Raw genomic sequence first — 13,901 nt, forward strand, 5'->3', positions numbered from 1 at the left:
GCCTGGGACCCAGGCAGAGGACCTGGGTTCTACCACACAGCCTCCTAGCTGGCTCTGGGCCAGTCACTGTCCAGTCCCAAGCCCTACTTCCTTATCTGTAAAATGAGGAGATTGTACAAGATGGCCTCAGAGCTCCCCCTCAGGAGCCCTGCATTGAGCCCGAGGACAGGACACATTATCCTGGAGTCAAATCATCTTAAGCCTCTCCTAGTGCTGGCTATGAAGCCAGAAGTCCTGGGTTTGAATCCTGCCCTTACTCCTGAGCCTGCAGTCTCTTCCCTTTCTTGGGACCTCTGTTCCAAGAATAATAAAAGCTTTATAAATTGTAAAGGGCTACTCAAGTTCAACTATTAAATAACTATTAAAAGTTGCCTAATGTTGGAGGGCCACCAACCTGTCAATGACTGAGGAGCTGTAATTCACACTTGTTTTGGTGGACAAGGTGAGGTTGGTGACTGGTGGGGAGCCTCCGGTGCCCCCGCCCGGGATGGCTTTTCTTGGTCTCCTGGGTCCCCAACGATTAGAATACAAAAAACACACGGGTTCTTGTCATCATGTCCCTGGTGTTCTCCTTCCTCTGATCCTTATATTTGATGACATTCTGATAGAAGCCATTATTTAATCATTAGAGTTGTCTGTGTCTGTTTGCTTTTATTTGGTTTTCGAGTTGCAGATTGAACTTAAGTGACAATTATAAGATGCAAATGGAGCTTAAGCGTAATTCTACTACAAGCGTTTTGTCTCTTCCCCCTCTGTTTTGTATCAGGTATTCATCTTCTTGTCTTTTTTTATTTTTTATTTTTCAGGACGCCTGGGAAACAGTTTACCAGCAAGTCATTGAATCAACTTGAATGCATGTTAGGAGAAAAGGTATAATCATATTAGAATGTTCTCTAAATGCTTCCCCTCCAATCTTGGCCCAAAGTAATAGCTACCAGAGGTAAATGCCAGGAAACAAACTACATGTTGTCACTAGTTCTCATGTCAGGCTCTTCTTGACTGAGAAGGTACTTTTGTCCCGATCTGATTGGAAGCCCATCTTCGGCTGCGTTTCTTGCCTTTTGATTGGGCTGAATGACAAACGGATGATTCAGAATCTTCGTGACATTGTGTTAACTCTTGCTGCGGTTCCCTCTGTGGTCTGGCAGGCCTGGCTTCTCGGAGGCCCCATCCCCGGAGTCCCTATCCCCGGGGAGGTGCATGGAGCCCCGGGAGTGCATGGAGCCCAGCATGCAGGGTTTAGTTTCTGCTTGTCTCCAGCCTGGCCCCCTGGAAGGAAGGCTGGCTTGGGCTCCAGCTTGAACACATCATTTTCTAGGGCTCTGTTTGCTCAGCTCTAAGATAAAGGCGTTGGGTAAGAGGCTCTCGGAAGTCCATCAGGCTGGGAGCCTCTCATCCCAGGGCCCGCTCCCTCTCATCTCTCTGCTCGCCAGCTCATCCTTTGTATAGTGTCACAATATATATAGTCAGAATCATCCTTGTTATCTGTCCATTGGGGCAATAGAATGGAAGCTCCTAGCGGGCAGGGACAGGCTTCCTTTGCTAGACATAGCTATTGAAACAGTGGCTGCTGTTGTCCCTTCTCTGCTCAAAAGTCTCACTGGCTCCCTGCTCTTGGGAGACAATGCAGATTGTGGTAGGTGCCCCAGGTGTTCCAGAAACAAGGCGAGCCCCAGCCTCTGCATCCTTGGCTCACACGGGCATTTCTCTGGTCCGATCGGACAGCTCCTGGTACCTGAAATGCCTTGCCTCCCTTATTTAAAGCTCCATTTCAGGGCTGTCTCCTTCATGGAGCTCTCTAGGCTTCCAACTCCTAATGTCCCACAGGGCTTGGTCTCACAAGAAGGCACTCAGCAGGTAAGCTTGTCTATAACTGGCAATGGGATTGGTTCCTTTCGTGGCCCCTGCTCAACAGGAAGCTCTTTGGTGGAGAGGGAACTAGGACCTCTCCCTCAGTACCCAAAGAATGGGCTCTGCAAACAGTGGGTGCTGAATCAGTGTTTCTGGCTCAGCATAGTGATCTCAAAATCGGGGTCTCTGGATGTTTGCTTCTCCACCAGAATGTGAATGAGGATCAGCCTCTCTCTGAGCCATAAAGCCGGTGAATTATATTAACAAAGTGGGGACTGTGGCTGCTGCAAGTGCTCCATTTAAAATGCCAATTTGAACAGTGCCTAATTGATTTTCCTCTGCTGAATTCTTCTGAGATTTTCAAGTATTTTTTAAAAAAACCCATAACAGTTCTGAAGTCCTCAAATTATCTGTGAAAGCCCCGCTCTCACTGGTCATCCCAATGATCAGTCGTAAGGGAGAGTTTGGGGGCCTCCCGAGACATTTAGCCTACTTTCCTGACTTCCTGACTAATTTTACACCACCAGAAACCCCTGGTTGGAGCCAGGCCCACTGCCCATGACTTTGGATAAGTCCCTTTAGGTGTCAGGGTCTCACCATCTCCTTGGCAGAATGAGGGGTTAACTTGGGTGGCTTTGGGGGCCTCTCTGAGCCCTGTGTCCACAGCTGCTCACTTTCTAGTCTGCAGGAAATCTGTTTGACATGAAGGCAAAAGTGTCTCTTGTGTCCTTCCCAAGCTGGCTTTGTCAGGGAATAAGTTAAGGCAAGGGGGAGTGGGCTGATACCCACCTTGGTCAGATAATGGGGATTCTCCACTGCGGTTGGGAGCACCCACTATTTACCCAGAGCTTTGAAGTCTGCCAAGCCCTTGGAGCCTCCTAGCATCCCCCGGGAATCAGGGACCACGCTGGGTGTCCCTGTTGTTCTATCAAGAGCTGAGATTTCCTCCGGGTGGGGAGTTCCCCAAGACGGAAACCCCCTCTGCCAGTCAGTCTGGGAGGCCTCTGCAACCTTGGCTTCCAAAGCTGGGAAATGAGGTTATGTGATGTTCCCAGAGACACAGTGGAAAGCCTTGAAGTTGAGTCTCCCTGATTGCCCCCACTTTCCTTTCTCTAGCTACCGTCATGCTGCCTCTCATGGCCAACCCCCTGATTCTGGACACAGAGATGTAGTCTTGGTCTTGGGGTCAGGAAGTCGGGAGTCTTCTCCTATCCCACCCACCCCCTGTCTGTGAGCCCTTTTTCCCTCTGAGTCTCTGTTTCCTCCTTTGGAAAATGATGGGGTGGGACTCAGTGGCTTCTAAGATCCCTTCAAGCTCAAACTCAATGCTTGCGTCTCACCTTGGACACTACCTGTGTGACCATGGTGCTGCATCTCAGCTGATTCAGTAAAATGGGGGAGGGGAAGCTTGGCAGATGGCCTTGGAGATCCCAGCTAACCCTGGCTGCTCGATAATCCCAAGTCATTTCCCTTTCTGTGCCATCATTTCCTCATCTGTCAAAGGAAGACGCTCCCTTAGATGTCTCAGAGAGCCCTTTCAGCTCTAGATCCGGAATCCTAGAACCTGGGGGTTCCTTTCCTTGCAGTGCAATTGGAGCCCCAAATAAAATTAATAGATATGGGTGAAGTGCCTACTTTGGAGAGGAAAGTACTACCTTAGGAGAAACGGGCCCTGCCCAGCGTCGAGGGCAGGGCAGAACAAACACCATTGAGACTCTGTTTCTCGTTCCATTGTCAAGACTCTTAGCTTTGAGGCAGAGGTCTGCCTTTCCTAGGGCCATTAGCGCTGGCGAAGGAAGGCGAGTGGGTTTGGATTTCCCTCCAAGCGTGTTTAAATTTCACACACCTTGCATTTTCCACCAGGGAGCCCAACCCTGCCAACAGTTTCATCTCTAATCAAGGCCTAATGTCTCACTTAAACTAACAAATGATTAGCCTTGAGAATAGAAATGTTAATTGAACCACAATTCACATGTTGGCTAATTGTTGTTTCCTGCTGTGCATGTTCAAGGGTGTTAATATTCCTACGTTACACAGACTCGCTCTTATGCTGACTCAAGACTGTCCCTATTGATCAGCAGACTAGGGCCATAGAACTTGTCGGAGGCGCCAACGGGAGAGCGCCCGAGCTCCAAGGTCATTCGGCGTCTCTGAGGAACACTCCAAGCCCGGGTCTGAACTGCTGGGACCGCGCCTCCCGCTTGGGGGTCCCAGAGCTCTGCCCCCTCTTCAGGACTGGGTGGGAGAGCTTAAAAATGTGCCCTTCAGTTAGGGAAGCTAAGACCCCCCGGGAGACCCCTGAACCGTGTTCGCAAAGCTTGTATGGGAGTCAGTAAGGGAAGAGAAGGAAATAAGCATTTGTACAGGGTCACACCGCCAGCCAGTGTCTGAATTTGAACTCGGGTCTTAACTCCAGGTCCAGCGCCATCTAGCTGCCATTTTGCAGAGGAATTAGCTATAGGCTAGAGAGGGAACGGGAGCTGTTCATCTGCCCAAGATCACCTGGGTAAGGTGCCAAGGTCAGGCTGTAAGGCAGGTACCCCCTGCATCCACCTGGCTCCCCCAGAGAATGGCTTCAGAGAGGGGGCCACGCAGCGCCAGCCCCCGCTCAGCTCCAGGCTAGCAGAGAGTTCTGCCGCTTTCTCAGAGCCCGAGTGACACAGCCGAGCCAGCCCGAGGGGATGCCAGAGATGAGGGCACTGGGGTCTAGAGGGCATGGATGGTGTCCGGCTGCCCCTGAAGCGCATGCAGGGTCAGCAGAAAGTGTACTCCTGGAGCTGGGCCCCCAGCTCTGCTGCTCATTCCTGGATAAGTCTGGGCCAATCAGGCTGGCAGCCAGCATTTATGAAGTGCCGACTGTGTGCCAGGCACAGTCTCTGGGCTAAAGTCTCTGCCTCTGGGAAATTAAGATTCCTCCGCTCCAAAACCGTGATCCTGCTCTGGAGACCCGTGGAGGGAGGCAAGTCCTAGCGAGTGGCCTGGAGCTCTGTGGACCCCCGGGGCCCCCAGGTGTGAGGGGCAGCACTCGAACCCAGACCTTTCTGATTCAAAGCATGTGCAGTTGCTGGCTTTTCTTCCTTGCAGCAATTAATGAAGGGACTCGTGCAAACTTCCTTGTCTATTATGCCCTTCTATTAAGTGCTGGGTCTGTGGTCAGGAAAACTTGAATTTTAATCCAGCCCTGGACACTTCTTAGCTGTCTCCCTAACTCTGTCTGCCTCTGTTTCCTTGTCTGTAAAAATAACTGTTTCTACCAACTTGGGTGGTTGTGAAGATCAAATGAAATGACATATATAAAGCACAATATACTTCCTTCTCCTCCTCCTTCTCCCTTTTTTCCCCTTCTCCTCCTCATTCCCCTTCCTCTTTTTCCTCCTCCTCTTCCTCTTTCTCCTCCTTTTTTTCCTTTCTCCTCATTCTCCTTCCTCCCCCCTTTTCCTCTTCCTCTTTTTCCTTTTCTTCCTCTTTCTCCTCCTTTTTTCCCATCTCCTCCTCATTCTCCTCTCTTCTCTCTTCCTCTTTCTCTTTCTCCTCCTTTTCCTCCTCCTCCTCCTTATTCCAGTGATGGCAACTCACATTTCAGTAGCATTTTAAGGTTTGTAAATGCTTTTCCTCAGGAACACCTGCAAGTTATGCAGCTGAGGATTCTTCCCCCCACCCCGTTATCGAGGGGGAATACAGAGGCTCTGAGAACTTGACCAACTCAAGGCCATGTGGCTCCACATCTAGAGGAGCTTCCCCTCTGCAGGATGCAGAATCATGGGCTCCTCAAGCTAGGGCTGGACAAAACTCCAGAGGTCCTTTACTTCAACTTTCTCATTACACAGAGGGAAATTGGATGAAGGCTCGGGGAAGTTTATGACCCATTTATGGTCCTAGAGGTAGCAAATGTTGGAGGCAGGGTTTGAACTCAAGTTTTCTGACTCTGGAGCCTGGGGCTCTTTCTCTACTTGAAAGAAGACATTCTGAGATCTTGTCCTGGACATGCAGCTGGAAGAATTAAGTCTTGGCTGACAGCTTAGAAGGATTAGACCATCAAGGGCTTTTGTAGAGGTGGTGGAATGCCCCCTGTTTCCATAACAGACTTTAGTTTCACAATGGGGCGATTGATGAAGCTCTAAGCTCTGGCTTTAGCCGCATCCCACTCTAATCCCACTTTCCTCAGCTCCCCGTTGGTTGGCGCACTTGGTAGTGACTGACTGCAGCAGATATTTGGACGCGGAGCTCCCCTCTCTCCTCCCCTCGTCTGAGGAAAAGATTAACATATCGCAGAGCTGTTAGGACAGATTGCATCCCGAGATTTTCTGCCTTTGCTGCAGAGAAGTCTATCAATCATAACTGAATATGGTGATTAATAATGTCACAGCTTTTATTCAGTTTGTCTGTGTGCAAAGGGAAGACTAGCATTTCCATTTTGATGTTGAACGTTTCACATCACAAAATAATCAGTTGCCATTTTATTTTTTAAAAATTGTTCTGGAAATGCCTCCGCCCCAAGGCTTACTTTTGGTTCCCCCATTATTAATTTTCTAAAGCCTTTGAAGGAAAGTGGTAATGAAACCTTATTCTTTGGGACCGGACTCATTTGAAATTTGAGATGGTTTCAGAAAGGAGTGTATTCTTGCTTAGCAAAAGCTTGCTGCCCCATGTTAGTAGTGCAATGAATCCTTCCCTCCTTCTTTCCTTCCTCCATTTATTCATTCAATCATTCGCAGCCATTGCTGAGTCTCTGATATTGGAACTTGGAGTGGGAAAGATAAGCCATGGGAAGATGGGAAGTTTCGTTCTTGTTCTCAGGGGGCTGAGAGTCTAGCAGGAGATCCTTGAGTCCAGAGCTCCAATGAATCCGTGTTCTCCCTCCAGTGATGGAGACCAAGGCTTTTCCATGCTGCCCATTCCCATGTATCTCTCCTCTAGTTCCTTCCTGGCCACAGGGGATCTGTCCAATGTGCTGACAGCCTTAAGCTCTCTTTGTCTTAGGGATGCCAAAAGCTTAGGAGGAAGGGGCCCATCAATTGCTTCGCTAAATGACCAGAGCCGGAGCCCTACTCCCCTTTTCCTGGTTATACATTTTCTGATGATATTATTTTCATTGTTTCCCTGGCAAATGTAATCTTCAAAAGAAACAATCCTCCCTAATTCTCCAGACAGAATCCACATGCCTCTGCATGGTCAGTTCCCCGCCTTAACTTTTGTTTTATGTCTTGGCTTTCCCTGTTAGATGTAAGCTCCTGAAAGGCAGGATTATAGTTTAAAAAATTTTATACTATTTTAATTTATTTAATCATTTAATTTAAATTCATTTAAATTCAATCTATTTAATAATTTATTTTATTTAATCTATTTAATTCCAGGCAGAGCACAATGTCTAACACATAATTAGTGCTTAATAGATGCTGGTTGACTTCCTGATTGAGAAACAACAGCACAGATACATCTGGTAGTACACGGAACTAAATATGAGGAGTAGGACAGTGAACTTGTTATTGCTGTGGTCTTGGGTAAAACATTTCAACTCTCCAGGCCTCAGTTTCCTGAGCTGTAAAGTTAAGGGGTTGGACTAGATTGTATTCTGCATTTTTGTGGACTCCTGTGGCAGGGAATATGGTAAATCTTCCCAGAATCTTGTTTTCAAGGGCAAATAAGAAAACATATAGATTACAAAAGAAATCAATGACATTGAAATGCAGGATTTTAAAAGCTAGGTTTCTGAACCCCTGGTTAAGAACTCCTGGGCTACAAAGGGCCATTTAACTGTGCATCTGTTTTGAACCAGCAGTGTTTCTACTGGGCCTTTATCCCAAAGGGATCATAAAGGAGGGAAAAGGACCCACATGTGCAAAAATGTTTGTGGCAGCCCTCTTTGTAGTGGCTAGAAACTGGAAACTGACTGGATGCCCATCCACTGGGAGAATGGCTGAATAAATTATGGTCTATGGATGTTATGGAATATAATCGTTCTGTAAGAAATGACCAACAGGATGATTTTGGGGAGCCTTGGAGAGACTTACAGGAGCTGATGCTGAGTGAAGTGAGTAGAACTGGGAGATCATTGTATACAGAAACAAGAAGATTATATGATAATCAATTTTGACAGACGTGGCTCTCTTCAATAATGAGATGATTCAGGCCAGTTCCAATGATCTTGTAATGAAGAGAGCTATATATATATATATATATATATATATATACACACACACAGAGGACTGTGGGAACTGAGTGTGGATTACAACATAGTATTTTCTTTTTGTTGTTCGCTTGCATTTTGTTTTCTTATTTTTTCCTTTTTGATCTGATTTTTCTTGTGGAGCATGATATGTGTGGAAATGTGTGTAGAAGAATTGCGCATGCTTAATATAAATTGGATTACTTGCTGTCTAGGGGTGAGGGTGGGAGGAAAGGGAGGGAGAAAAAAATTTGGAACACAAGGTTTTGCAAGGATAAATGTTGAAGATTATCCATGCATATATTTTGAAAAGAAAAGATTTTATTTAAAAAAAAAAAAGAAGTCCTAAGCTAGACAGCCTCTGAGCTCCCTTTCAGGACTATCTCCAATGAGCCCATAAGAACAGTGGTTCTGGAAGGGCAAGGATCCCATCAGGCTGGGGGCGGAGAAGTTTGGTTTATGAATCTCTGGACAGCCCTTCTCATCTGAGGGAATCCCCCTCCCCCCCAATGTCTCTCCAGACTCAGAACCCTCAGCTGCATAATGTGCATTTCCTACCTCAGCAGTAGTATGGAGCCCCCATCACTAAGGTCCTGAGAGCTGGCTGCTGGGGGCTTTGGGTGGGCAGATGGAGGAAGATGATCGGCATCAGGGAAAGCTATCTGAAGGAGGTGGTATTAAACCTGGGCATTAAAAGGTGGGTGAAGATGAGGGCAAAAAGGCTTGAAGATAAGATCCTTGTACTTCAGACTTAAGGGCAGGCAGAGAGCTGGGGGGCTTGCTGACTGTGAGTGTGTCCTACCTGTAAGGCACCAAGAGGACTTGGAGGAGAGCACTGATGTGAGCGTATTTGTGCCTAGAGAACATGAATCTGGAAACGGTTAAAGGAGCAGGGGAATTTCATGTCCTATACTAGTGCTCACTTTTGTTATTTTTGCCTTAAAATACTTGTAAAAAACAGTAGCTACAGGGATGTGGGCTAGATTCCGTGAGAGACATCAAGAAACAGCCGACCTGGCCCAAGACTGTCCTCTGGGAGTCAACTTGGCTCCTGTCAAGGAAGCCAGACACACATACACATATCTGCCTGTTTATGGCAAGACCAGAGGGATTGAAGGCCAGAAGAAGGGCCTTGACTAGGGCTTCCTTGACTATTTTGACCTTGAGAGTTGGGATTTTGCCTATTTTTTTTTTTTTTTTGTCTCTGTACGTCTAAGAATTAGCAGAACTTGGCCCACAGTAATAACCAGCACTTTAAGGTTTACAAAGCACTTTATTTGGGAGATAGGGGTTATTATTATTTATATTTTACAGATAAGGAAACTGAGATAGGCAGAGGTCAAATGACTTGTTCAGGGTCATTCTGAATTCCAAGTTGGCTCTTTTGTTACCCCAGGTCCAATGCTATTCACCGAGCCACTTAATTTTATGGACTGATCGTTTACCCCCTCAGTAAATATTTTTTGAGCACTCCCAATATACATATTTATATGTACAGAGTTCTTCCAGGTTATTTTGATACATGGTTAAAAGGAAGATGACTCAGAAATTTGCATGGATCCAAATGGAGGAAGTACCTTGATTGTACATATAAAATTAGAAGCTTAGGCTTTTTTTCCCCATCCGCCAATTATAGAATTAGGTTGTTGAAATTAGGAGAGTAAGTTTGCATCTTACCAGAGGTTTGCCAATTAGTCTCTGAAACCTTCCTTCCCCCCAGTGCCCTGGGTAGTTGATTGTTGGCCCCTGGAGTGCTCCCAGGACCTCTCAGTTGTACTGGGCCCTCTCTCCAGAGGCCACAGGTTTGGACGGTAAAGGTTGGAGGAGTGGAAATGTATGGTATTAGGTAGAGAAAGGCCCATGGAGGACTTTGGCCCTGACCTGTGACCCCTTGAAGGATTCGAGTTCACAGACATGCAGTGAGAGCTTTCTGCAGATCCTGGGATGGATTTTGAGAGGAGATGGACAATGACGGCAGCCCCCAGGCAGCCCAGGATGGTTTTCCATCTGCATCCCGAACCCGAGACCTTCGTTCCAATACAGCACTTCTGTGTATATGGCACTGGGAGAGGCCCTGGAGATGCCAAGATGTTTTTTAAAAAAAGGTAGTGGTCCCTGCTCTCAAGAGATTTCTGGAGAAATTCTCCTGAGGGCCTCAGTCCTCTCTCCAGATTTAGTTCAGCCTCTTCACCCAGCCCATTCTCCAGGCAAACCGGTTCTTTCAACAATCCATATCCCAGCTGCAGGCATTTGCACGGGATGACCAGGAACACACGTCTTGCTAGGTAAGGCTCAGGTGCCTCCTTCCACCTACCGAACCACTCAGAACTGCTCTTCCTTCTCTCCTCCAATTACTGGGACATGGATTGTTAGAGCACCTGCTCAATGCAGGGAGCTCAGAATTAGGGATAAGAAAGGATGGGCAGGATTGGGATTGAGAGTTGTCGCAGTGGAGGGTTGGGCAAAGGTATGGAGGTGGGAATGTTCAGGAGACAGAAGAGTCTGGCTCCTTGGGAGCAGGGGCTGTGTTTGCCTTCCTAGTACTTGTCTCAGAACCTGACACAGGAGGTATCTGTAAACATTTGGGGTTTGAGGGGAAATACATTTCAAAAGGAAAGGTGTTCAGAGCTGTTTCATCTGTGAAATGGGTGTACTTGTTTTTGCCCCTCTTGCTTCAGAGACTTCTGGTGAGGATTAAATGAAATGGAAAACCCTTTGGTCATTCTGGAAGTATAACCACAGTCTCCCTCAAAACATCTGTTCGAAACAGAATGCCGGGCTTGCCCAATTAAACTGACAGTTGGAAATAGGTCAACTAGAAGGAATTATGGCTATATGGTGGAACAAGGCAATTTATGAAAATTGCCTTATCATTTTTTTCAAAGTGGGTTGGAAAATACAAAGCGAATTGCAGGATAATAGAATGTCAGGGCTAGGAAGGTCTTAGAACAAGCAGGAGATGTCAGGGCTGGGAGGAGCTTTAGAACAGGGGATGTCAGGGCTGGGAGGAGCCTTAGAACAGGGGATGTCAGGGCTGGGAGGAGCCTTAGAACAGGGGATGTCAGAGCTGGGAGGAGCCTTAAAACGGGGGATGTCAGAGCTGGGAGGAGCCTTAGAACAGGGGATGTTAGAGCTGGGAGGGAGCTTAGGACAAGGGATGTCAGAGTTGAGAGGGGCCTTAGGGTTTTCCTAGACCACCTGATCTGCCACCTTTATTAAAAGATGTGGAAGGTCTGGCTCAGAGGGGGATGTCCTTTTGCTTTCAGGATCCTGCCCTCCTTACAGCATGTGACATCTCCCTCTATCCTGTAATCATGCCAGTTATTCTCAGAATATTTTTTTAATGTTTAATTTTAAACTCTTGTTATAACTAAAATAACCAGAAAACTTGTCTCACTTTGTACAGTGTATAGAGTGCTGGGTCTGGCATTAAGAAGACGTGATTTCAAATCCAGCCTCAGTCATTCACTAGCTGTATGGCTCTGGATAAGTCACTTTACCTCTTTCTTCCTCAGTTTCCTCATTTATAAAATGGGGATCAGAAGAACACCTGCCTCCCAGAATTTTTGTGAGGTTCCAATGAAATAATATGTTTGAGATACTTTGTAACCTTAGAAGGCCGTGCAAACATTATTCTTATTACTCTCGTCATTGATCACCGTGCCAGGGGATGGGTGATTTGTGTGAATCTAAGGTAATAATAGCCTCTGTTTACCTTCTCCTATTGTGTTTAGACTGGTTAAGCATGACCTGGTCCATCCTTGTAGACGTAGATCGTTGTAGAAACATAATCTCAATGAATGGCTCATGCTGTGAAATGGATGGGGAGGCCATTGAGGCTGATATTATGCCATGTTAGCAAGGGTAGTGTTAGGAGCTTCTCTCTGCGGTTGATGGGCTCTGTGTTCTGGGAGGGTCTTCAGAGGCAGGTGGAAAGCCGCTCATGATTGCTTTGGAGCATCCATTCAGGGATACGGCAGATGAATTTTACAGGTGGGGAAACTGAGACCCAGAAAGATTAAAATGCCTTCAATAAGAGTATTAGGATCACAGATTTAGACACAGGGGAAAGTCAAAAGCCATTTGGTCCAATGATGTCATTTAACAAATGAGGAAATTATGAGGAAAGGGAAGTTACACAAGAAATGTAGAAAAGCCAGGATCTGAACACAGATCTGGGGCTTCACACAGTGCCTGACACATAGTAGGTACTTAATAAATGTTTGTTGATTGATGGATAGTGATTCTCTGCCTTCCAGTCTCATGCTTTTTCATCCCAAAGGCTCCGGGTCTGTAGGAGACAAGAGCCTTCTTCCTATACCTTGTCCTGGGAAAAGACCAGCAGAGCTGGATAAGTAAGTCACCCCTGGGTACCCTCAGCTGGCAGAAGGAGGGCGAGCCCCAGGGACCGCTTTGTGCCCAGGTACCACCTGAGGCCAGACTAACAAGCTGGAGCGGGCCCGAGGAGGGTGATGTATCCCTTCAGTAATATTGGGCTCTTGCTCCTGGAGAAGAAAAGGTTGAGGGAGAGGCAGGATGAGATGGAACCTGCTTAAGTCCAGTGCCAGAATTAGGACCAGTGGAAGAGGGAAGCAGAGGTCGGCTTCACACAGGAGGAATCCAGGAATTATGGTTGTCAGATAATGGAGGGGGAGCTTGGGTTCCTCTGGGCTCAGCTCTAAGCCCGCCTTCTGCAGGAAGTCTTTGTATGCCCTTCTGCTGCCATCCATCTAGTCCCAAGTGCCTTGTAAGGACGGCGTAGTCTGCGTCTTGCCTCTTGTCCCCTTTAGAATCTGGGCTCTTCGAGGGCAGGTTCCGTGTTTGGGCTTGGCCCGGTGCCCCAGGGCTCAGGAAGGGCTTGCCGCTGCCCTTTGACCTGGGGGGTTGGCAGAGGGTGGGTGCCTGCTGCAGGCAGGGCTCGGGCTTCATGCCTTTGCGCTCCCCCCACTTTGGGGCTTCTCTGAGAAGCAGTGGCTGCTGGCCGCCCTCCTTGTTACGGTCCGGAGCTGACTTGGCCCCTTGAAGGCTTGGAGCCTGGATGGGGTGCCCCATGATTGGCACCTGCCGGGGGACCTTCTCTCTCTCCCACCCCCACTCCCTGCCCCCCAAATTCAGGCCCTCGCCACTGCTCGTCCCCATGATGGCAACAACCCACTGAAAAGTCTCCCGCTCCCACCCGCCATCCCCCAGTCATCTTCCTTTGTTTCAGGCACTTGCCCTCTCCTTCTGGCCACCGCCACCCACAGAATGGAGCCAGGACTCCTTGGGGAGATGACCCAAACCAGCAAGGGAGCCTGGGGTGGGGCCTGCTGCTTGGCCCTTTCCTGAAGCCGTGGGGGTGGTGATCAGAGCAAGAGGTGGAAGGGGAGGGACTGGGGGGGTCCCGAGGACAGATGGGATCACTAAGGCTCCAGTGATGTCTGGGTTTCCTCTTCTAGGAGCATTTGAAGCCCAAGTGGCAAACATTAAAAAAGTACAGAGGCCATTTGGAGGCCGGTTTGTTTGTCCTCTTGGTGACAGCCCAAGACTCGGGGCCAGACACGGAGGCCCCTTTCAAGGGGTGGCGCTGTCCGGGAGAAACTTTTTCCGAGTTCTTGTTCCCTGTCATCTCCCTCCCCTGACGTGTCCCCTGTTTGCAAGTTTGTGTTTATGGGGTTCTGAATGCAGTCTAATTTTTTCCGATCTGGTTTGGCCCATCTCTACCAGCTGGTGAATAGGAAATGTTCACTGTAGGAAGCCAGCGCTGGATAGAGTGTAAACAGATGGAATCAATATAAAGTGACAAGTCAGACTGCGCTGCTGAGAATACGGAGGCCGATCTCCCCACATAACCGTCACGATGCTTACTCGGTTCCAGTTCATTTAGTCCTGAATAGTGCTTCAT

General features: G+C 47.9%; 1 protein-coding gene across 2 annotated transcripts in view; it reads left to right on the forward strand.

Moving 5' to 3' along the window:
• The window catches only part of EFCAB6 (EF-hand calcium binding domain 6), a 198,007-nt gene that overhangs the window by 48,347 nt on the left and 135,759 nt on the right, over positions 1-13,901 (forward strand). For both annotated transcript variants that reach the window (XM_051962249.1, XM_051962251.1), the window contains exon 5: positions 807-870. In XM_051962249.1, the coding sequence (XP_051818209.1) occupies positions 807-870 (64 nt within the window). The remainder of the gene's footprint in view (positions 1-806; positions 871-13,901) is intronic.

Source organism: Antechinus flavipes, chromosome 5 (genome assembly GCF_016432865.1).
Source record: "Antechinus flavipes isolate AdamAnt ecotype Samford, QLD, Australia chromosome 5, AdamAnt_v2, whole genome shotgun sequence".
NCBI classification, from domain to species: Eukaryota; Metazoa; Chordata; class Mammalia; order Dasyuromorphia; family Dasyuridae; genus Antechinus; species Antechinus flavipes.